At 43.7% G+C, this 23,522-nt stretch overlaps 1 protein-coding gene across 2 annotated transcripts in view; it reads left to right on the top strand.

The window, feature by feature from the left end:
• Positions 1-23,522, top strand: part of LOC119975129 (flotillin-2) — a 132,532-nt gene that overhangs the window by 37,453 nt on the left and 71,557 nt on the right. For both annotated transcript variants that reach the window (XM_038814693.1, XM_038814690.1), the window contains exon 2: positions 14,998-15,079. In XM_038814693.1, the coding sequence (XP_038670621.1) occupies positions 14,998-15,079 (82 nt within the window). The remainder of the gene's footprint in view (positions 1-14,997; positions 15,080-23,522) is intronic.

Genomic DNA, 23,522 nt, shown 5'->3' with positions numbered 1-23,522 from the left:
CACTCTCGCTCCACCTCTGGAATTCAGCTCTTTGCCCACGTTTGAACCAATGCTGGAATGAGGTCAGGGGCTGATTGACTGGGGAGCCCAAACTGAGCATCAGTGAACATGTTGTAGCAAAGCAAGTGCCACTTGATAGCGCTGTTTTTTAAATATATATATTTTTATTAAGGTTTTTGAAATTTTTTTAAATAATGAAATTGACAATGACGTCAACATGGCATAATAAACACCCCCCCAGCCCAATCTTCACACACCCCAACCATAAAACAACCACACACCCTCTAAGCTTCGGGCATGCCTGAAACATATGGACATGATTTGCTGGGCTTCCCACACACCTCACACACCTGTCCTCTACCCCGAAAAACTTGGTCATCCTAGCCACTGCCATGTGTGCCTGGTGGACTATCTTAAATTGTATCAGGCTAAGCCTGGCACATGATGAGGTATTAACTCTGCTTAGGACATCCACCCATAGACCTGTCTATCTCTCCTTCTAGCCCGTAAGCTCCTCCGCTGGAGTTTCCTCTGCCTCCAAAAACTCCTGGTAAAGATCTGAAAACTTCCCCTCCCACCCAGGTACTGGAAACTATTGTATCCTGTTTCCCCCATAGCGGCAGCAGCGGAAAGGCCGGAACCTGCTTTCTCAGAAAGTCTCTCACCTGCAAATACCTAAACTCGTTCACTACTGGCAATTCAAATTTATCCTCCAAGGCTTTCAAGCTGGGAAAGCTCCCATCTATAAATTGATCCCCCATCCTTCTAATTCCTGCCCTCTGCCAACTCCGGAACCCGCCATCTAGCCTACCCGGTACAAACCTATAGCGATTATAAATCGGGGTCCAAACCAATGCTACCTCCACTCTCTTATATCTCCTCCATTGCCCCCAGATCCTCAGAGCCGCCACCACCACCGGACTTGTGGAGTATCGGGCCGGCGAGAACAGACGAGGTGCCGTTATCAGTGTTCCCAAACTGTTATCTTTGCATGACGCCACCTCCATTCACTCCCACACTGACTCCTCCCCCACTACCCACTTCCTAATCATGGCTATATTAGCCGCCTAGTAGTAATTGCAGAAGTTGGGCAGCGCCAACCCACCCTCCCCCCGACTGCGTTCCAGCAACACTTCCTTCACTCGCGGGGTTTTACCCTCCCACACAAAGCCCGAAATAATCTTATTCACCCGCTTGAAAAAAGGCCTTTGGGATGAAGATGGGGAGGCACTGAAAGACAAACAGAAATCTGGGGAGGACCGTCATTTTCACCGTCTGTACCCTCCCCGCCAGTGACAGCAGGAGAATGTCCCATCTCTTAAAGTCCCCTTCCATTTGTTCTACCAACCGGGATGCGTTTAACTTGAGTAGTGCCTCCCATTCCCAGATACCGAAAGTTCTTTCATCTGCGTGAAGCGAGACCTGGTGCCCCTCCCCCCCCCGCCCCACCAGCCCTTTCCAGTGTCTAGAGGCTCTTAATGCCATGGCTAATGGCTCTATGGCCAGAGCAAACAGTAAAGGGGAGAGGGGACACCCTTGCCTCGTCCCTTGGTGTAGTTTAAAATACCCTGACCTCAGCCGGTTTGTACTCACACTTGCGACTGGTGCCTGATAGAGCAACCGCACCCAGTCAATAAAGCCCTCACCAAACCCAAACCGCACCCGGCGCCTCCCACAGGTAATTCCACGCCACCCAATCAAAAACCTTCTCTGCATCCATCGCTACCACCACCTCCGCCTCCACTCCTTCTGAGGGCATTATAATTACATTCAAAAGCCTTCGAACATTGGCCTCGAGTTGCCTATCCTTTACAAATACCTGGTCTGGTCTTCCCCTATTACCCCCAGGACATAGTCCTCTATCCTCGTGGCCAGTATCTTAGCCAGCAGTTTGGCGTCCACATTCACTTGATAACGCTGATGATTACCCTTTCCATTCCTTTACTGATGATCAACAATAGGCTGATAGGGCGGTAAATGGCCTAGCTGGATTTGTTCTGCTCCTTGTTTGCAGGATATGCCTATGCAATTTTCCATATTGCTGGGTAGATGCCAGTTTTTTGGCTGTACTGGAACAGCATGGCAAATTCTGGAGCACAGGTCTTCATTATTACTGCAGTATTGTCAGGGCCAATAGCTGTTGCAATATTCAGTGCCTTCAGATGTTTCTTGATATCACGTTGTGTGAATCGAATTGCCTGAAGGCTCGGATCTATGATGCTGGAGACTCAATGGACCGTATGGCTTCCTTCTGGACTTTAAATTTTATGAACCCTAATAGCTCTAGGCGACTGTATGAAATAATGAAGAAATACTGCAAGACATTCTGTATATGTACTTTTGATTAGGTAGTCAGGACTGGTGTCTGCAAAACTATTTTTCTGTGCTCAGGTCATGATTCTTGGTCAGATGAAGAGTTGTAATTTTCCTTCTCACTTCCCCCACCCACTCCTCACCCTGCAACATGGATGCTTTGGATGTTAAATTATTTTGTAAATATGCTCTGCTACTTTTAGCCTTTTCATTGCCTTACTTGTGCAGTTGTATGTTTACAGAACAATTCTGCTAAATAATAGCGTAGTGGTTCGTTAGAATTGCTCCAGAATCTAGCGGTTGTATAGTGATTTTGATTTCAGTTTACTTGAAAATAAATCCTCCTTTTGTTTTGCAAGGATGTGACTCAGCACAATTATAGGAATTATGTAATCTGGTGTCTCAAACATTTAACAGAAGCATTGACAAGGTGGTGAGTGGGAGATAGGTGACTGATGATAGCACTTAACTAAGAATTATTTGGAGCAGGTAATCTTCAGTAATTGGCTGTGTTGAAGGTTATGTTACTGAGGAGGTACACAAATAGACTGATTTAGCTGCTGTTATGACAACCCTGGGCTAGTGTGTGGTCATTCCCTGCCCCGGAGTCCCAACAGAAGTGAATTAACCAACAATTTATAAGTTTCCCTGAGATCTTTGACCCTTCACTGTTCCAATGAATTACAGGCACCAGGTTTGTAAGTAAAACATAAAAATATTGGTTATTTGTATCAAGAGAAGAGATAAACATGTAATGGAAATAATAGAACAATGGTCTACTAATCTAACTATTCCCCAAACCCCGTCCCACCATCCACCCAGACACACGAGACAGACAAGTGGTGGGCGGGTAGGAAAGGTTCAAAATAACAGGGATTAAATAGCGGGTGAGAGATGTGTACCTTCGCTGCTACTGTTGTGGTCTTTGTAGGCAATGATATTCTCTGGACATGAAGTGTTGAAAACCATCGGTTGGTTCTGACCTTTTAGTATCTGCCTTCAGGCTGTAAGGCTCCCTCTGGGAAATTACCTTCACTTCCACTGACTTGGGCTTTCACACTGATGATTCCCCTTAGGACTATGCAATTCTAGCTTGTGTCCACCAAATGGACTATCAGCCTCATTGAGGTGGATCTACACTTCTCAACAGGAGGGTTTTAAATGGATTCTTTAAACCACTGGCATTGCCTGCAGCTGCTGCTGGACTGAACTTCCTGGAGTCCATCTGACTGTAGAGAGAAAGGTCTTTACTTTGCACCTTCAGACAGAGGCCCATCAGATCAGAGAGATCAGAGCTTGTACTCTCCAGCTTCTTGATCCAACCGAAAACTAACTTGGAAAACAAAGAACAAAGAAAATTACAGCACAGGAACAGGCCCTTCGGCCCTCCCAGCCTGCGCCGATCCAGATCCTTTATCTAAACCTGTTGCCTATTTTCCAAGGATCTACTTCTCTATGTTCCCTGCCCGTTCATATATCTGTCCAGATGCATCTTAAATGATGCTATCGTGCCCACCTCTACCATCTCCACTGGCAAAGCGTTCCAGGAACCCACCACCCTCTGCGTAAAAAACTTTCCACGCACATCTCCCTTAAACTTTCCCCCTCTCACCTTGAAATCGTGACTCCTTGTAATTGACACCCCCACTCTTGGAAAAAGCTTGTCGCTATCCACCCTGTCCATACCTCTCATAATTTTGTAGACCTCAATCAGGTCCCCCCTCAACCTCAGTCTTTCCAACGAAAACAATCCTAATCTACTCAACTTTTCTTCATAGCTAGCACCCTCCATACCAGGCAACATCCTGGTGAACCTCCTCTGCACTCTCTCTAAAGCATCCACATCCTTCTGGTAATGTGGTGACCAGAACTGCACGCAGTATTCCAAATGTGGCCTAACCAAAGTCCTATACAACTGTAACATGACCTGCCAACTCTTGTACTCAATACCCCGTCCAATGAAGGCAAGCATGCTCTATGCCTTCTTGACCACTCTATCGACCTGCGTTCCCACCTTCAGAGTACAATGGACCTGAACTCCCAGATCTCTCTGTACATCAATTTTCCCCAGGACTCTTCCATTGACCAGATAGTCTGCTCTTGAGTTAGATCTTCCAAAATGCATCACCTCGCATTTGCCTGGATTGAACTCCATCTGCCATTTCTCTGCCCAACTCTCCAATCTATCTATATTTTGCTGTATTCTCTGACAATCCTCCTCGCTATCTGCAACTCCACCAATCTTAGTATCATCTGCACTCACTAAACGCCAACATGCTGAGCTGAGAAAACATTGCCTCCAACTGCGGGTTTGAGGGAGACCCACCTTCTTCAGGAAGAGAGAACTTCAAGCCTTCTTCAACTATCTTAAAGTGAAATTAAAACCTGAGAGCCAGCCTGCCATTCCTTGCAGAACTTTCTGGAACAACCTATACCAATGAGAATTGAGAGCCTGTCAAAAACCCAGATTTCAGAAGAGCTGATTGGCTGCTAGCCAAGTCCACCAGAATGACGTAATGGGACCCTGCCATGCAGCGCATTGGATTGATCGAGGGGTGTGCGTGGGCCAGTTCAAATAGCAGCTTCTATCGGGGAGAGAATTCAAACATAGTTTAAAAGCAGCCAGAAAGACAGGAATTTGAAGGGGAAACCAGGATTAGACAAGGATTTTAAAAAGGTTCCTTACACTGCAAGAGCTTATGCTTGAACGATGGAAATGGATTGTGTTCGTTTTTCAACAAGCTCACTCGTTGTGTGTCTGTAAACTCTTAAAGTTTGCACTTGTGGAGCGGAAGTTCTCTATTTGAAAATGAAGAACAGAAATTGAGATTAGGAAAAGCCACCATATCATAATCATACCACTACCTTCACTTTAAATTAAGTGTAGTTTGGGGAAATTATCTGGTGGAACATCCACTTTTTTTAACGGGTAGCTAGTCCTGTATGTTCAGTGTCTGTGCTCTGTGTGAAGTAAAGCAGCATTGACACTGATGGCTATGCATTTACTTCCAAACACTCAGAATGGCAACAACTGGTCCATCAAGCTAAATCACACTTTGAGTCACAATGTACAATGAGGCAGGATTAATTAATGACCTCATAGTAAAGGAACCTCTGGTGATCAGAATATGATTGAATTTGACAGGGGCGGCAAGTGGCACAGTGGTTAGTACTGGGACTGCAACGCTGAGGACCCGGGTTCGAATCCTGGCCCCGGGTCACTGTCCGTGAGGAGTTTTCACATTCTCCTAGTTTCTGCGTGGGTTTCACCCCCACAACCCAAAAGATGTTTGGGTTAGGTGGATTGGCCACACTAAATTGCCACTTAATTGGGGGGAAAAATGATTGGGTACTCTAATTTTTTTTTTAAAAGATTGAATTTCACACTAAATTTGAGGGAGAGGCGAGTGGTTCCAAAACTAGTGTATTAAACGGCAATTGGAAGCAGATGAAGACAGAACTGGTTAAAATGAACTGGAAAAATAGGTCAGTAGAAATGCAATGGCAGATACTTAAGGACATATTTCCTGACACTCTGCAAAGATACATTCCAGCGAAATAGAAACATTGTAGGAAATTAATGTGCCACCTATGGCTAACTAAGTTCAATATAGTGTCAAATTGAAAGAACATACAGTTTTTCTAGTAGAATATAAAAACCAGCAAAGAACGACTAATAAAGTAATAAGGAGTAATAAGCTACAACCAGGACTACTTGCATGCCAGACAACATAAGCAGCAAGGGATAGACAGCTGAGCAATCCTACAATCAACAGATCAGATCTAAGCTCTACAATCCTACTGCATACAGCCGTGAATGGTGGTGGACAATTAAACAGCTCACGAGGAGGAGGCTCCACAAATATCCCCATTCTTAATCATCGAGGAGACTGGCACAGTGCAAAAGATATAGCATTCACGATGATCTTCAGCCAGAGGCCAAGTGGATGATCCATCTCTGTTTCATCCACAGGTTCCCAGCATCACAGATGTCAGTCTTCAGCTAATTTGATTCACCCCACGTGATATCAAGAAACAGCTGAAGGTATTGGGTACTGCAAAAGGTTATGGGCCCGGACAATATTCTGGAAATAGTACTGAAGACTTGTGCTCCAGAACTTGCCATGTCCCTAGCCAAGCTGTTCCAGTACAGCTACAAGACTGGCATCTGCCCAGCAATGTGGAAAAATGCCCAGGTGTGTCCTGTACAAAAACAAAATCCAACCCAGCCAATTACTGGCCAATTAGTCTACTCACAATCATGAGTAAAGTGATGGAAGGAGTCATCAACAGCGCGAACAAGCGACAATTACTCTGCAATAACCAGCTCACTGACGCTCGGTTTGGGTTCTGCCAGAGTCACTCAGCTCCTGACCTCATTGCAGCTTTGATTCAAAAACAGACAAAAGAGCTGAACTCCAGAGGTGAGATGAATGATTGCCCTTGACATCAAGGCTGCATTTGATTGAGCATGGCATCAAGGAGCCTGAGTCAATGGGAATTGGGGAGAGGGAGAACTCTGCACTGGTTGGTTCAAACAAGGGAAGGTGGTTGGTGATCAATCATCTCGGCTCCAGGACGTCATTGCAGGAGTTCCTCAGGGTAGTGTTCCAGGCCCAACCACCTTCATCTGCTTCATCAATGACCTTCCTTCCAACATAAGGTCAGATGTGAAGGTGTTTGCTGATTAGTTTGAAGAAGCCCCCAGGATCTGATGGCCTGAATCCTAGGATCCTAAAAGAAGTGGCTGCTAAGATGATAGATTGGATGTAATTTTCCAAAGTTCCCTGGGTTATAAAAGACCCCATCAGATTGGAAAGTAGCAAATGTAACTCTATTCAAAAAGGAGAAAAATAGAAAGCAGGCAGTCACAGGCCAGTTAGTCTAACATCTGTCATAGGGAAAATGCTAGAATCTATTGTTAAGGAGGTTATAGCGGTGCACTTAGAATATCTTAATGCAATCAGGCACAGGTAACATGGTTTGGTGAAAGGGAAATAATTTTTTTCTTCCAAGTTGGTCTGTGGAATTCTCTTCCCAAGCCCACAGTAAAGGCTGACCATTTGCATATTTTTAAGCTGATTCAGATGGACTCTTTATTGTCATAAGAGTCAAAGATTGTGAGGGTTAGGCAGGAAAGTGGAGTTGAAACCACATTTAGATCAGCCCTGATATAATCAAATGGCCGAGCAGGCTTGAGGGGCTGAACGGCCTGCTCCTGCTGCTAATTAATGTTTGCACATACAACATCTTCACCATGAGGCAGAGCAGGAACAAAGAAAAACAAAAGGAAGCAAACCCTGCAGTCTGTATCGAGCTGCCTCGTGAGACACCCAAGTCACGTGAAGACCCGTGATCTTGAGCAGATTTTATTCTTGAATCAAGAGGGTTCACCCACTGAGACCAAGTGCCCTCTTTTACAAAAACAGGTCCTGCATTCAGATGGCATGGGGTTCACCCTGCATTGGGGAAAATCAATTTAGACTTTCTTACGTTGTAGAGTCTAGCCAATGGAGAGTGATTGAGTCCCATTGTGTGGAGATTGTTACGCTGTCGGCAGTGCCATCTTTTCAATCAGTCATCACCCAGATGTTTATCAAACACCTCTCGGGTATTTGTTTTAGATACCTTATTTCCACTATTTTCCGATGAGTTTTACTGGCCTTTTTCACATTGCTGTTCATTGACCTTGCTGTGGGCAAATTGATTTCAGGGCCAGGTATCTTATAACAGTGGCACTGCTTCAAAAGTACTTTTGTTGGTGGAATGATATTTGGAATGATATTCTGGGGTTACTTAAAATCATCAAATCATAGAATATACAGTGCAGAAGCTGGCCATTGGGCCCATCGAATCTACACCCCAGCCCTTGAAAGAGCACCCTACTTAAGTCCACGCCTCCACCCTATCTCCGTAATCCAGTAACCCTACCTAACCATTTGGACATTAAGGGGCAATTTAGCATGGCTAATCCACCTAACCTGCACATCTTTGGACTGTGGGAGGAAACTGGAACACCCAGAGGAAACCCACGCACACACGGGGAGAAAGTGCAAACTCCACACAGTCATTCGAGGCCGGAATTGAACATGCAGCAGTGCTAACTACTGTGCCGCCTCTGAACCACTTAAAGTTTAATGAAAATTTCCCCCCCTTACACCTCGCCCGTGCCTCTGGAAGGAGAGCTGGAGCTTTCTATTGAGCAATATATAGGATGGCCGAGGGAATGCAACCTTATTGTGAGGTACCTAAAATACTATATGTTTCACCTTGTTTAGAGGTTTTGGTATTAGAACATCTCAGCCTCGAGGGAAATGTAAGAAAAAACATGTTCAGAGATAGAGCTTCTGTGAGGCAAGATCATAGGTCTGACTAAAATAAACAGATGAGCTTGTATTTGCATTATACCTTTCATGACCTCAGGACAGGTTAAAACATTTCATAGCCACTTAAATACCTTTGCCCTGCAGATGCTGTTGGTTTAAAGAATAGGGTGTTCAAGAAGAATCCTTTTAATACGATATTGACTGAACCATTGTTCTAATAGCTCCAAATGTGGCTTGGTGCGTAGCACCGTGCGCCATTGACTATGTTAAAGGTGTTGCATAAATGCAAATTATTGTTTAATTTGTAGTTTGTTTCCCTAGTTGCGTACTGGATCTAAGTTCTTCTGAAAAACTGTCTTCTGTCTCATCCACTCTTTCCAAGCATGACATGAAATCCTTGTGGAGATTAACTAAGGGAGATTAACTAAGGGAGATTGTCATGTTGAGATTCCTTTGCCTTTGCCTGGAAAGCATTTTTCAATTTGCACACTTGCAAGAATCAGCTGCTGTCAATCCGAGAGAGTGGAGAGTGTGCAATGAGCCATATTTGTCGTACTACAGACCATTTGTTTGAAAAATACAGGATACGTTTGAGTGACGTCTTGAATAAAAGAGCTTTGTTGAACTGCAAGAATTAGTATATAGTTAGATTATTGAAGTCACATGAATCCTATTGACTAAAATCTAATACCATCACACAGTTAAGGCCTGTGTTCGCCAATAATCTGTTAGTTATGAAATCTGGCTACAAATGACTGCAGTAAACCTCTTTATTGTTTGTCCTGAAACTTTAGGGATTTTGAGCTTGACCTTGAGTGCTTTATTCTACAATCTACTTCTGTCCTACACTCTGAACTAAAATGTCAAATGTACATTTTGTAATTGTGGTTTAAAAACTCCAGTTATATATTTTTGCCTGCCATTTGTGTTTCTCCCAGATGCACATCTGGTAGCTCAAGTCATTGAGACTGAACCAGACTGCTTGCAACCGTGCTGTTGTATTTAATCCTGAGATGAACTGAACACGCATCCACTCCAGCACAACAGATCACCTACCTCCACCACCTGATCTTCACCCGCCTTCTCCCACTTGTCTGCTGCTGAAATTATTCTATTGCTCTTCTGGACAGCCTCCCATCTTACACCCGATGTAAACCTGAGAGTTCATCCAAAACCTTGCTGCTGTATTTTAGTTGGCTCCAGATCCAGCAACACCTCGATGTTACAGTTAACATCCTTGTTTTTGAATCTCTCCGTGGCCTTGCTTCTACCTATCTTTTCGTCTTTCTCCAGCCCTACAATATTCCGAGATCTCTGTGCTTCTACAATACAGGCCTCGTGCGCAACTTTGATTTATTTTTTAATAGCTTCATCATGGGTGATAGTGCTTTAAACCTAGGCCCAAAGCTCTGGAATCCCCCCCCCCCCCCCCCCCCCCCCCAACCAAAGTTCTTTGACTTTTCTCTTCCTTGATGCCCCTTAAAATCTACCTCTTTGACAAAACTTTAGATCATCTGTCCTAACATCTCATTACATGGCTGAGTGTGAGATTTTGGGATGTTCACGGTGTTAAAGGTGCAGTGTAATTGGAAATTGTTGTCTTATCCTGCCCCCCCATGTTGGGGGCCTGGAGACGGTGAGGAGAAATCAGGTAAAAGCATCACTAACAACTTGTGCCGAATTGACCTTTTCCTGGAGCATTTTCTACAGCATTTCAACATAATGCATTTATTTCTTTGATGCTGTGTGGCTTGAATAGCCGTTCTGATGGTGACAGGCCAACTGAAAATGCTGCAATCTCAATAGCCATGAGCAGTGTGTGTTAGTCCAAAGCTGTGCAGAAACTGTTTACCGCTTAAAGGGCAAATGTCCAAGCCCTGTTAAATTGTGATCTTTGTCAGGTTATTCTGTAACCGTTGCTAAGAGTAGCTGAGAAATATTCCAATAGGAAATGAGAGCCTGAATTTTAGAGACCCCTCCCTCTGCACATAAATGGCAGCAGAGGCCGGAATCTCGACGTCCCAGCCCAAACCTGGCCTCCACCATTTTTACAAGAGGAAATGGGGATGGGTTCAAAATTGCACATCTGCGATGCATAGAGGGTTTGAGGGGGGGGGGGGGGGGGGGGGGGCGTGTGGCTGGGGACTGAGGTGATATAGATTGGTGTGGAGCGTGTGAAAGGGGTAAGGACTTCAGGGCTGCTTTTTAGTTTTATTCCTTTTTATAGAACATAGAACAGTACAGCACAGAACAGGCCCTTCGGCCCTCGATGTTGTGCCGAGCAATGATCACCCTACTCAAACCCACGTATCCACCCTATACCCGTAACCCAACAACCCCCCCTTAACCTTACTTTTTAGGACACTACGGGCAATTTAGCATGGCCAATCCACCTAACCCGCACATCTTTGGACTGAGGGAGGAAACCGGAGCACCCGGAGGAAACCCACGCACACACGGGGAGGACGTGCAGACTCCGCACAGACAGTGACCCAGCTGGGAATCGAACCTGGGACCCTGGAGCTGTGAAGCATTTATGCTAACCACCATGCTACCGTGCTGCCCCGGTTTGAATAGCTTCCACAAAGTGCAGGAGCACAGAAGGCAGGCCGAACTTCTAATCACCACCACTCCACCAGTTCCCCTCCCTCCAAATAAAAATCCAACCGCCTGGACCCCTCTCCTGGGTTGGATTTGTAGAGTCGGGAAATGTCCTGAATCTGTGCACTCGACCGGGGAATGAAAATCCAGGCTTGGGTCTCTATCTGGCACAATTGGTAGTGGGAGTTGATGAATAGGATATGTTGTGTGATGATCGGAATACCATGCCCCTTTAAGAGGCTTGGAACCCTGGGGGACCCCGCATCTGGCTACGCCCCCTGTAAACAGTATTTAAGATGAGACTCCATTTTGCGAGCACACTTCTCTTGGATGCTGCCATCGTTCTCTGTTCATTAAAGCCTTTGATTACCGACCTCGCTTTCGCGTCGTAATTGAGAGTGCCTCATGTTGTAATTATGCTTAATGTATGGAAAACGGCACCTTCTTTCCTTGTGTGTTCTCTCTCTCTATCTCTCACCCCACCACCCTAGTTGCTTTTCTTAAACGGCATACTCCCCATCTCCTGGAGACTAGACTGTTAAATCATTGTATGGTAATCAGCAGAAAGGTTGTGTGTGTGTTTTAAGGAATTATCCTCCTCCATGCAACAGCTCCTTTGGAGAGGTTATTTTCTGTGTAATAAATAACTGATCTGAAGCTCTGAATCTATGTCTCTGCTCCATGCTGTTGTGTAGTAATGCTGTAACAGTCAGCTATTCCAGCATCTACAAGGAACAATGCCAAAAATGATGTGAATTATAGTTTACAGGGAGTTGGCACGTGATGTGTTGTTTAAGTGAAATTCACTATTGCACAAGAACTCTAGCAGTGGTTGACTGAAATGTCAGGGCTGAACATTTTTACAATTGACAGAGGATTTTTTTGGGCTTCATGTTGCTCATAACACGTCATACTTGAGAACAACTTTCCCAAGCGACCAAACTATCACGGGAGTTCATGGTAGTATTGGGAAAGGGACTGTATGGGCCACAGAAGGAAAATATATTTGGGCCTCTTTCCAGAACTGTTTGCTTGGTTGGTGCCTCTGTCGTCAAGTTATGTCACCACCATCTCTGTACCGTGGCCGTTGTGTGTACAATCCACAGCAGCTCCTCAAGGTTACTTGTTAGCACCTCCTCAACCACAATCCCTACTACAGAGGCGACCAGAACACCAAAGGGAAACCCTCCTCCTTCCACGCCCCCCCCCCCCAAAGGTAAAGCCCTACTCCTTTCTCCCTCCCCCCCCCCCCCCCCAATCTATCACCACCATCAACCAAACGATCACCACAAGGACTATGTTGGCCTCAGGAAAACCCACAACCATCTTGGGCAAATGGAGATGATCAGCAAATGTGGTCTTACCTGTAATTCCCACATCTCAAAAAATAAGTAATTTGTTTTTATCCCATCCTTAAAGTTACAAAGCCAATACGCAGAGCTAAGAAGGCAAATCCTTAATCCATCTCATTGTTTGCTCCCAATACCAATTCAAATTGAAGCCAATCCATTGTCTCCGCCAGGGAGACATACAGGATCCAAGCTGACAAGAAAAGGCATCGTACCTCATCTTGGGCTTGATCTGACACTCTTGATCTTAGTCAAAAGGCCGAGAAGCAATTGAGAACAAATAATTTCACAACTCTTTATGTTTGTGTCACATCTTTAAAACACAGAAAGATCCTGATCCTCTTACACATTAATCAGATGGAATTTGACAGCAGGCCAGATTAAAGAGTTTAAAGAATGACTTTGGGGCGGCATGTGGCACAACGGATAGCACTGGGACTGCGGCGCTGAGGACCCGGTTTCGAATCCCACTGTCCATGTGGTGTTTGCACATTCTCCCCATGTCTGCGTGGGTCCCACCCCCACAACCCAAAGATGTGCAGGTTAGGTGGATTGGCCATGCTAAATTGCCCCTTAATTGGAAAAAAAATAATTGGGTACTCTAAAATTATATTTTTTTAAAAAAGAATGACTTAGAAGAGTGGGAGAGGGAGTTGGGGAGTTTTAGGGAGGAGATTCCAGAACTTGTGGCGTTGCTGGCTGAAGACTCAGCCAAAGGTGAAGCAATGGAGTGTCAGCTCTTTAAAAATCAGCAGCTGATTCTCCTGACATAAAATTATCTGGAACTCGTATTACGATCCCCGACCCGACCCCAACAGTGGCTGGGATACGGGACCAAAACCACAAAATTTTCTTTTTAAGACTGTGTGGAAAGGATACATCACTTCAGGAGTGATTGTACAAAGAAATAAGTATTTTAAAGTATTTTAAAGCAAAGCTTTATTATTAACTCAATATTAAAATCTTTTAACATCACACCCAAAAATAGCTTACAATTACCCCTTAAACAATACTCCTCAATACAGTAAATACAATACACTAATTACTATCTTTATTCCCAATTAAACGACAAGAAAAAAAAAACATCCCGCTCTCAATCCATCCTACATCCCAATGGCATGGCACTTTCCAAAACAGATTTGGCTCTTTTAGAATCCCTGTAGACTTTGGCTGGATGTATTCACAAAGCTGTTTCGACTGGTTTGTTTCAGCTTTCCCCTTGTCCTCAGACAAGTCTGCAATGCTTTAAATACTATTAATCCTTCTGTGAGAGTGAAATACCTTATTGTGGTCTAAAGGGTTAGCCAGATCAGAACTCCACTCCAAAGCTTTCTCAAACTGTCTGAATGCCTTAGCTCCACCCAGCAATGGCACAGCCCCAAGCTGAAAACAAATGACCTCCCCAGGGACTCCCCCTGGTCAAACAACAATGCATTAGGCCAGGCGTTTTACTCTGGTCACTCACCTCTGACTCCTAAAAGCTTTCTGGTCTTGCAAAACAATCTTCTTTTAGAAACATGACTGCTGCAGTCAAACACACTTTAACCCAGGTGTTTAACCCTTAAATTGCCAAATGTTTATAATCCTATATATCTAATATCCTGCATTCACCACACTCCAGAAAGCAGTCTTGACATCATTTAACCTTCTCTCCCCACACAAAAAAGAATTGGGTAACTTGATCTATTTTGACCATTCTTTGCAGTTATCTATGGGAATGGAGTCAGCTATTCGTTGATGCTGCAAAACTGTTCTGGGCAGTGTTCCCCCTAATCTTTCCAAGTTGCAAACAGCCTATTTTTTGTACTGTGCATCTTGAAGGAAGCAAGATTTGTGGGCGGCCTGTTCCTTGCATTTCAAATTGGCCTCAACCTGTCTTGGAGTTCCTTGAGCGTAGACATTTGAGGGGTGATCTGGTCAAATAGTTTCAACAGTATCTGGATATGCAACCGCACAGCTATGGACCCAATGCTGGAAAATGGGATTAGGCTGGATGGCTCATTTGCCATCTGGTGCAGACATGATACGTCAAGTGGCTTTTCTGTGCCATGAACTTTCTATCATTCTATGATTCTACATCACCTGATTTGGGACCCTTTCCTTTGGGCCCATAATATTTACTGCAAGTCCAATAGCAGTGCGCCCAGGGCTGACTTCTAAAGAGAAAAGGCTACGATAGCCTATCAGATTTCTGCAGGTGCAGGCTGGCTTAGCCCAAGGACCTCCATCCTCTGACCAAACTTGGCATCCAAGTCTTTGTCACTGAACATTGCCACCCTAGTGTACAATTGTATTGGTTACAGACTCTAAATATTCAAGCATGGACTCCATTCCATAAAAGGAATGTTCCACAATTTAGTTTCAAAATGGTTCAATTTGTAATGAAGTGTTTCTTGTTTCTGTTCCAGGTGGCTGCTGTGGATCAGACCAGAAGCAGTATGTCATTGGAGGATGGGCCTGGGCTTGGTGGTGTGTCTCGCAGACACAGAGGTAAGGCATCCAAGAATTATCCCCCCTCCCATTGTGCTTTCTTCCGAAGACTCCCTTCCACACTATACAATTCATATTTAAGAATTGTTATTTTTTGTAATTCTCTTTAAATACTTTTTTAAAAAAGGATGCAGAGAAATGGATGTGATGGTAATTGTGTGCTGTGCAAAGCCATATTTGATGGGTCATGAGATGCAGTGTTCAAAATTAAACTTGATGCAAATGATTGCAAATGAAACATGGGAAATGAGCAGAGCTAACAGGCTCTCCGCAATGGTGGATGATGGCAGGAACAAGGTGAGGGTGGATGAAACTGCAAAACGGTAAATATAGCTCCAGCAATGAGAATTTCTGGTCACCTTCTTCTCAGGAACATGCACGTGAAAGGAATGTGACTTGTACTTAAAATGCATCTTATTTTCCATTGGGTGCAATATCAGATTACAGTGAACTCCAATAATTTAAGTTCAGTTTGTTTATTCGCCAGCTGGCATCATGTCACCAAGGACTAGTCATTTTCCTCAAAACGGTTGTCATGTTTCAGGTTTTATGTAGGCCAGTCACCATTTTTGTTTCTGTTTTGGTGATGTTGTTCCAGTGCTTTCTGTGAGCGTGTGTACAACATAACCGCGTCTGCTACTGTTACAAAAACACAACAGGAACACTGCCATAATCTGCTGCGAACTAATTCATTACCTTGTGTGTGGTTTGGGAATTTATTTAGCCTGGACAGACAACTAAAATGCCCTTTTTTGGGTCACACCATTCACAGCATTATGTATTTGTTCTTCATTTCCAGTTTTAAAACATGAAGTTCAAGTTTTAAACTTGGGGAAAGTGAAGGAGAAATGGAAGAATGGGGGCGGCACGGTAGCACAGCGGTTAGCACTGTTGCTTCACATCACCAAGGTCCCAGGTTCGATTCCCGGCTTGGGTCACTGTCTGTGCGGAGTCTGCACGTTCGCCCTATGTCTGCGTGGGTTTCCTCCGGGTGCTCCGGTTTCCTCCCACAGTCCAAAGATGTGCAGGTTAGGTGGATTGGCCATTCTAAATTGCCCTTAGTGTCCAAAATGATTAGGTGGATTTAATGGATTCCGGGGATAGGGTGGAGGTGTGGGCTTAAGTAGGGTGCTCTGTCCAAGGGTCGGTGCAGACTTGATGGGCCGAATTGAAAAAAATTCAATGATATGAAAAGAACACGCTAAATAAACGTTTTTGCAAGCTTGGTCACTTTATAGTATGGTCGCTATGTCATTTTTAGGTAATTTGTTGCCACATTTTTTATTGGAGCGGGACACATTCTTCAAAATCATTTGATTTCCTGGAAAGAATGAAAGAAAACTTCGATCTTCCACAAGAGATCATCTTTAAACACAGCTGAGAGAGAGCAAGGTGGAGCCAAAATCTTCCAGTCACGCACAGTCTTTGAAAAATTGAACTGTTTGGAAAGTCAGCTCTTTGTTGAAAGCTTAGTTTTGATGAAAAATGTCTCCTTTTGTTTAAAAAAAATAATTCTGACCATGAAGAACATTAATCTTAGGCCCCCTGTAAAACATGTGACGCTAGAGTAATGTACTTGAGTAACATGTTAGTGGAAAATCAATTTGTTATTGGCTGGCATCCAACTCATTCGCCTTTTAACCTCGAGCGTTGCGTCTCTTAAACGCCCTGAACTATTTTCAATACCACGCCAATAATTGTGCATTTTATTTTTCTCCCGTCTCAATGCTAGAGTGGCAATTTATAGGAAATGGCTCTCCGTCCCTGGTAATGTGAGAGATTTTGTTTTCACATCCATTGCAAATCTACATAAATGAACAAGACTGGATTTGTTGGTCGAATTGTTTTTTAAAACCTTTCTGTGGTAATGGAAAATGTTTCCTGATGCTCTCTGTATTCTAGAGTCTTGACACTCCAGCTTTTTTTTCTTGTAGACATAAGGCAGGGAATGAAGAATATAGCCACTGTATGTATACAAAACTTCCCCACCCTATCTAAACTCCAGAAAAAAAATGTACAGTGTTTTTAATTCCTCCACAAATATGTGCAAAAATGAACAAGCACTTCCTGAAGGTTTTTGTTTGTGTGCTTTGAGCTTTCTGTTCTGATGGATTGTTTGCTGCATAAAAACTAACTTATACTTCCTTTCCTTCAGCCTTTGAATGCTGAAGATCTCTGGCACCATTCAGACGCTGTGGTCATTTTGCAGCCTGTTTCCTATAAAGATCAAATGCTGAACTCTAATTTAAAAAATATTCCCTTTCAGACAAAGCTTACCAATCCCTGCAGCAAGTAACTTCTATTTCCTATCGCCTCTCTTCACTTCTCCCCTCCATCCCCCCCATGGGAAACCTCCTACTGTTCAGCTGGCAGCTTCCACCCACCTCCCCACCCACTCAAAAAGCTCCCAACCAACATCTCCTTTGCCATGCGGGACAGCATTAGCAGAAACTTGAATGTGGTGTCCCACCCTGTAGAGCCCATCGCTGCTGCAGCATTGTTGATTGCCTAAAGTGTGTATTGATTCCCTATATAAATAATATATAAATTACCCGTGCTCCCCTTTTGAATGTTCATCTGAAATGGTTTCCTGATAATCAATGAAAGAAATGTAAATTCAAGCAATCCATCTGAGATGTGTGTGAAATCCAGTTCTGGCAATAACAATTCATTTCTCACATCCTGTTTATACTGTATATTAAATTCAACAGGATGCCACTGGTTCTGGTTTTGATTAATCTGGAGAGGCAGTGTACAATTGCTGATGCAAAGATCTTTAAAACCTCCCCTCGGAGCATCGTTACTGCTGTTGTGATGCCTCTTAACCAAATGGCTCTGCTCTTTGCCCTTCTCTCTTGAAATACTAATGCATACACACACTCGCCACTCTGGCACCCGACTCAAGTGACTGTTCCTTGAAGATTTGCTTGTTGAAGATTTTGTACACTATTCAACCACACAGTACGCCATTTCCCAGTCTGATCTTGCCCCTACCTGGCATTCCCACGTTTGCATCTTTTTGTGCAGATCATTGGATGGATGTCAAGACCAGGAATCTGGACTTTTATTTGCCTCCATTAATCAATTTGGGGGAACTAATCCCTTTCCAAAAAAACTTGGAACAGTAAAGCATGGGCAGCAGGAACATGTGCTGCAGGTGCCCCATTGAGCCTCTTCTGAATGTTCACCCCCCCTGTCTCTCAGGAAGCTTCCATCAGAACAGCAGGTAAATGGTTTCACAAGTAATACTTTCGGGAGCATCTCAATTATCAGTGTATCATTTTGGTCAGTAATCTCTACATAAACTATGAGTAATAATAACAACAACAATGTAGATTTTTATTGATCAGGACCAGACCTGAGGCTGACCATTGGCTCAGGTAATGAAAATTAATTCAATTAACTAGACAGCTCTTAAATTTTGCACAATATGCACTATTCTGAAATCTGAAAATAGCTTCCATTTTGTAGTGTCTTTTTTTTTTGCACCTATTTAAAATTGGGCTGATCCAGCTTTACTGCAAGGACTAACTGAAGAGGAGATTTCAATCATGATGAGATGACAAAAGCTGTGGCTTGTGCATACCGAGTACCGTAAGAATTTTGAAGATGCTGAAAGTAAATTGTAGACCTGCCCTTGTATTTCAACCACCTGCTGGTAAAGCAATTGATGGTTTCCATAGAAAGGCTATGATGGCAGCCTACTGTTTCCACAATTCATGTTCCAGAAGGAGCTTTGATTCTTTTTCATATTCCATCTCCATTTCTCCGTGTGACGAATGTGAAATCTTTATTTCTTCTTCTTTTGTATTTATCCTTTCCATGTTTATCAAGCACATTTGTGAATATTTCGGCTGCTATTTCAAATCCTCTACTGTGGCATGTCATGACTTGAAAATACAAAAACTGAGAACCGCAAGCTTGGTGTGGGGAGTGGGTAGAGAATTTGCCATTGGGGTGGGCAGTATGTGGAGAACATGACTGATTTCACTTTTTAAATAAATTTACAGTACCCAATTCATTTTTTTTTCCAATTAAGGGGCAATTTAGCGTAGCCAATCCACCTACCCTGCACATCTTTTGGGTTGTGGGGGTGAAACCCACGCAAACACGGGAGAATATGCAAACTCCACACGGACAATAACCCAGAGCTGGGATCGAACCTAGGACCTCGGCGCGCGCGAGGCAGCAGTGCTAACCACTGCGCCACCGTGCTGCCTGACTGATTTCACTTGATGTGAATCCTTCAATTAATGTGAGATTCAGTTTTTTAAATGCTATTATTTCTTGCTGTTTCTCATCAATTTGGCTAACAATCTGTTTTTGAGACTTATCTTCTCTGATTTCAGGCCCACCCAAGGACAATATTTTGTCTTTTTTCTTTGTCAGCAGCTGATTGTTGTTGTTACTGGTGAAGTTTTCAAAAAGTTGTGGTTTTTTTAATGTACTTTATTTGTAAAATTTCTGGAAGAACATCACAAGCATTTTGAAATGGTCATTATGCAGTGGTTTTCTACAAGCTTATGTTGCACTCTGGGGTGCTTCAATACAGTCAAATAACCATAAAGTTTTGGAGTTATCAAGCTTGTGGTATTTCTTTCAAAGAGCAGGGAGTTCTGAGTGTCCCAAACAACATCCCATGCTTAACCAAAAGGTCAGACTAACTGGTTACTCACTTCGTTTGCTTTTTCTTTGACAAAATTGGCCGCTGTGTTTAACTACATAACAATGGTGACTGTGCTTCACAATGGCTTCTTCCCTGTAAAAGAGTTTTGGGACAGCTTAAGCAGATGCGTGTACTTGGACTGTAGGATGCTTCATGTCGTTCATGTAATGTGATGAGCAGCTACCTTGAAAAGACATTGGAGTTACTCGATGCCTCCATTCATGAGGGCCTGCCTTGAGGAAGCAATACAATGGACAAACGGTGAAACAGCACATGTATTTGCAACAGAGAGCTTTCATTCTCCTAGCACCCACCTCTGCCTGCGGGGGAGCACTCCTGTGAGTCTATCTTCATGAAAGGATGCAAGGGAGGATAGGCCCTCTATATCCTCAACGTGGGACCTGAGCTTTGTTTTCTCTTAGGGCTCTTCTTTCAAATCAGTGTGCTCTTTTAAGCCTCGCATTTTCTTAGCTTTAGCTTCTTCACCTTGAGAAAATGAGTTTCAAACTCTCGGGTGGATTCACCAGTTTTCATTTGACAACGAGATGAAACCATCGTTAAGCTTTATCTGATGTTATTTCTCAACATCACAGGACTTGTTAAGCAGCCCCCTTTTCATCCACATTTCTCAATGATCAAATATCGACCGTGCTAAAGAATTGGGTGAGTCTGGATGGCTATTGAGTTTCTCTATTCAATTTATTTTTTAAAAGGGCCATTGTGAAATAAGGCATTGCGCATTGGCTTATGAATTTGATACCTTTATTCGTTAACTACAGGATAAAGGGACATTGAGGTATGCAGAGGGACTCCGCTCAAGACCAATGTGCCGTTATCGATTTGCACAATGTTGGGTATTCCTTTGCTGGATCCATCTGGTCTACATTTGCTGCCAAAAGAACATCTTTTAATGCACATCAGTTCTTAAGATAAGCTTTAACGTTAAATCTAAGTAGCTAATGCCTCTTGTTTTTGGCATTGCTATGATGTGATTCAAGAAAGATTACTGAGATTCATTATCATATGAATATATCGTATCCCCTCACATACTCTGCTTTAACCCTTCTCGCAACCTCAGAGTTGAAATGTGACGATTCATCATCACTGTGCCTGCTCAAAGGCAGATCCTTGGCTCAGAGTAGCCTTTTTGTGTCTCTCTATCCTGGCCATTCTTTTCATTTCTTAATAACTTACTTAGATTTTGATGCTCTCTTCTTTCCTCTTCCTCTTCTTCTTGAAACCTTCCCTCCATAACATCTCTTACAAGTCCTTGACTCTTAAACATGTGTCCTACCCAATCTCTCTGCCTTTTTCCAATTATGATCAACAAATTGCTTTGTTCATTCACTCTCAACAGCACCACAGCACTTCATCATTGTTCTTTTCTATCCAACAGATCCTTTCTATTCTTAACCAAGCCCACATTCCTAAACCATGTAGCAAGTTGGTCCCCTCTTTCTGTGAGGTCCCCTGGCTCTCATCCATACAAAACCACACTCCAAATCAAGCTCTTTAAAAGTCACTTTTTGAGTTCATTCACCGTTCCAATTAGTAACTGTTTCTTCTTACCAAATTTTTAATTTGGTAAAATTTAGCTAAGTAAGCTACAATCGTGGCCAGGCTAGCTTGAAAGTGGCCCGTAAGCAAAGATTTTAGGTTTACCAGACTAATATCTGGAATGGACAGATTGTCTTATGAGGGCTAGGCTTGTATCTACTGAGGTTTAAAAGAGTAAGAGGCGACTTGATCAAAGCCTTTAAGAGACTGAGGGGTCTTGACAGGGTGGTAGTATCAGGAACGAGAGGTCAGTGTTTAAAAATAAGAGAGTCGCTCATTTAAAACAAAGATGAGGTGAGAGTTTTTCATTCTGAGGGCAGAGATTGTTTGGAACTCTCTCCATGAAAACGGAGCGGAAGCAGAGTGTTTATATATTTTTAAGGTGGATGGATAGAAACTTGGTAAGCAGTAGGGTGATAGGTTAAACGGGGTAGGTGGGCTGCAGATTTGAGGTTGTTATCAGATCAGTTGTGTCCTTATTAGATGGCGCGGCAGGCCTGAGGGGCTGAATGGCCTGCTCCTTGTATGTTTGTATGTGGTCTTAAAGAATTTTGTGGCTCCCAGGTGGAGTCGATGAAAGCCCTAGATGAATAAGATACCAGATCTGTAGCCTTGTCCTCTGCATAGGCTCAGAATGGGGAAGACTATGCCATTAGCATATCATCTCATGCCATTTGAAAACTCGGAACTCCTCACAGATCGTGAACACTCTCTCCCCCAAAATAACTGTTGAAGGCTGGGGACACAATTGAAAAATTCAAGACATATTGCCATTTTGTTTGTGTTGTAATGTACAGTGAGGAGTATGGAACCAAGATGCGATGAAGACACAGATCAGTCACAATCTAAATGTTGAGGGGACTGAATGGCCTCTTCCTGTTCAATTTTCTGTGGTGAAGATGTGTTTAATGTTAATGCCCTATTTGAATTTTGTTTTTTAAATTTAGAGTACCCAATTTATTTTTTCCAATTAAGGGGGTTTAGCGTGGCCAATCCACCTACCCTGCACATCTTTGGGTTGTGGGGGTGAAACCCACGCAGACACGGGGAGAATGTGCAAACTCCACACGGACAGTGACCCAGAGCCGGGATCGAACCTGGGACCTCAGCACCGTGAGGCAGCAGTGCTAATCACTGTGTCGCTGTGCTGCCCCATGTATGCCCAATTTGTGTTGCTAACCTGTGCAGGTTTGCCAGGAGGTTAAAGAGCACATTTATGAGGAAACATTAAGGAAAATGGAAAAATACGGAATAAAGATTCTTTATATCCAAAACCCGCCCCCACAACCCAAAGATGTGCAGGGTAGGTGGATTGGCCACGCTAAACCCCCCTTAATTGGAAAAAATAAATTGGGTACTCTAAATTTAAAAAACAAAATTCAAATAGGGCATTAACATTAAACACATCTTCACCACAGAAAATTGAACAGGAAGAGGCCATTCAGTCCCCTCAACATTTAGATTGTGACTGATCTGTGTCTTCATCGCATCTTGGTTCCATACTCCTCACTGTACATTACAACACAAACAAAATGGCAATATGTCTTGAATTTTTCAATTGTGTCCCCAGCCTTCAACAGTTATTTTGGGGATCGAGAGTGGTGGGAACCAGGGTCAAACCAGGGTGGGGGCTAGCGATTTTTGGGGTTGGGGTGGAGCCAGGAGTACAGGAGGCAGGGGAGGCCGGAATATTGGCCTTTGCGTCCTTGGTAGCTCGGAGAAGGATCTTGATTCAGTGGAGGGACACAAGGCCACCAAGTGTTAACACCTGGTTAAACGACATGGCAAGCTTCATCCAATTGGAAAGAATCAAATTCGCCCTGAGAGGGTCGGTACAGGGGTTCTTCCGGCGGTGGCAGCCCTTCCTTGACTTTCTGGATCAGAGATAGGAACTGGAGGCCGAAACAGCAGCAACCCGGGGAGAAAGGGAGGGGGGGGGGATAGCAACGAAGGGAGCACGTCAGCGGGGGGTCGCGGGCAATGACTGCCCGAGGCCATCGGCAGAAAGGGAAAAACGGTTTAGTTGCTAGACTGGTAGCGCGGGGGGGGGGGAGAGGGTGGGGGGGTGCGCGCGGGGGAGGGCGTGGGGAGGATTTTCCAGGGGGGATTTGTTGTGTTATAATTTAAAATGTAGTAGGGGTAAATGTTTGTATCGAAAAATTTCAATAAAAATTATTTTAAAAAAAAACAGTTATTTTGGGGGAGAGAGTGTTCACGATC

The sequence above is a fragment of the Scyliorhinus canicula genome, chromosome 12 (assembly GCF_902713615.1).
Source record: "Scyliorhinus canicula chromosome 12, sScyCan1.1, whole genome shotgun sequence".
NCBI lineage: Eukaryota > Metazoa > Chordata > Chondrichthyes > Carcharhiniformes > Scyliorhinidae > Scyliorhinus > Scyliorhinus canicula.
The sequence above is the reverse complement of the archived record's forward strand: the minus strand, read 5'-3'. Positions and strand labels throughout refer to the sequence as shown.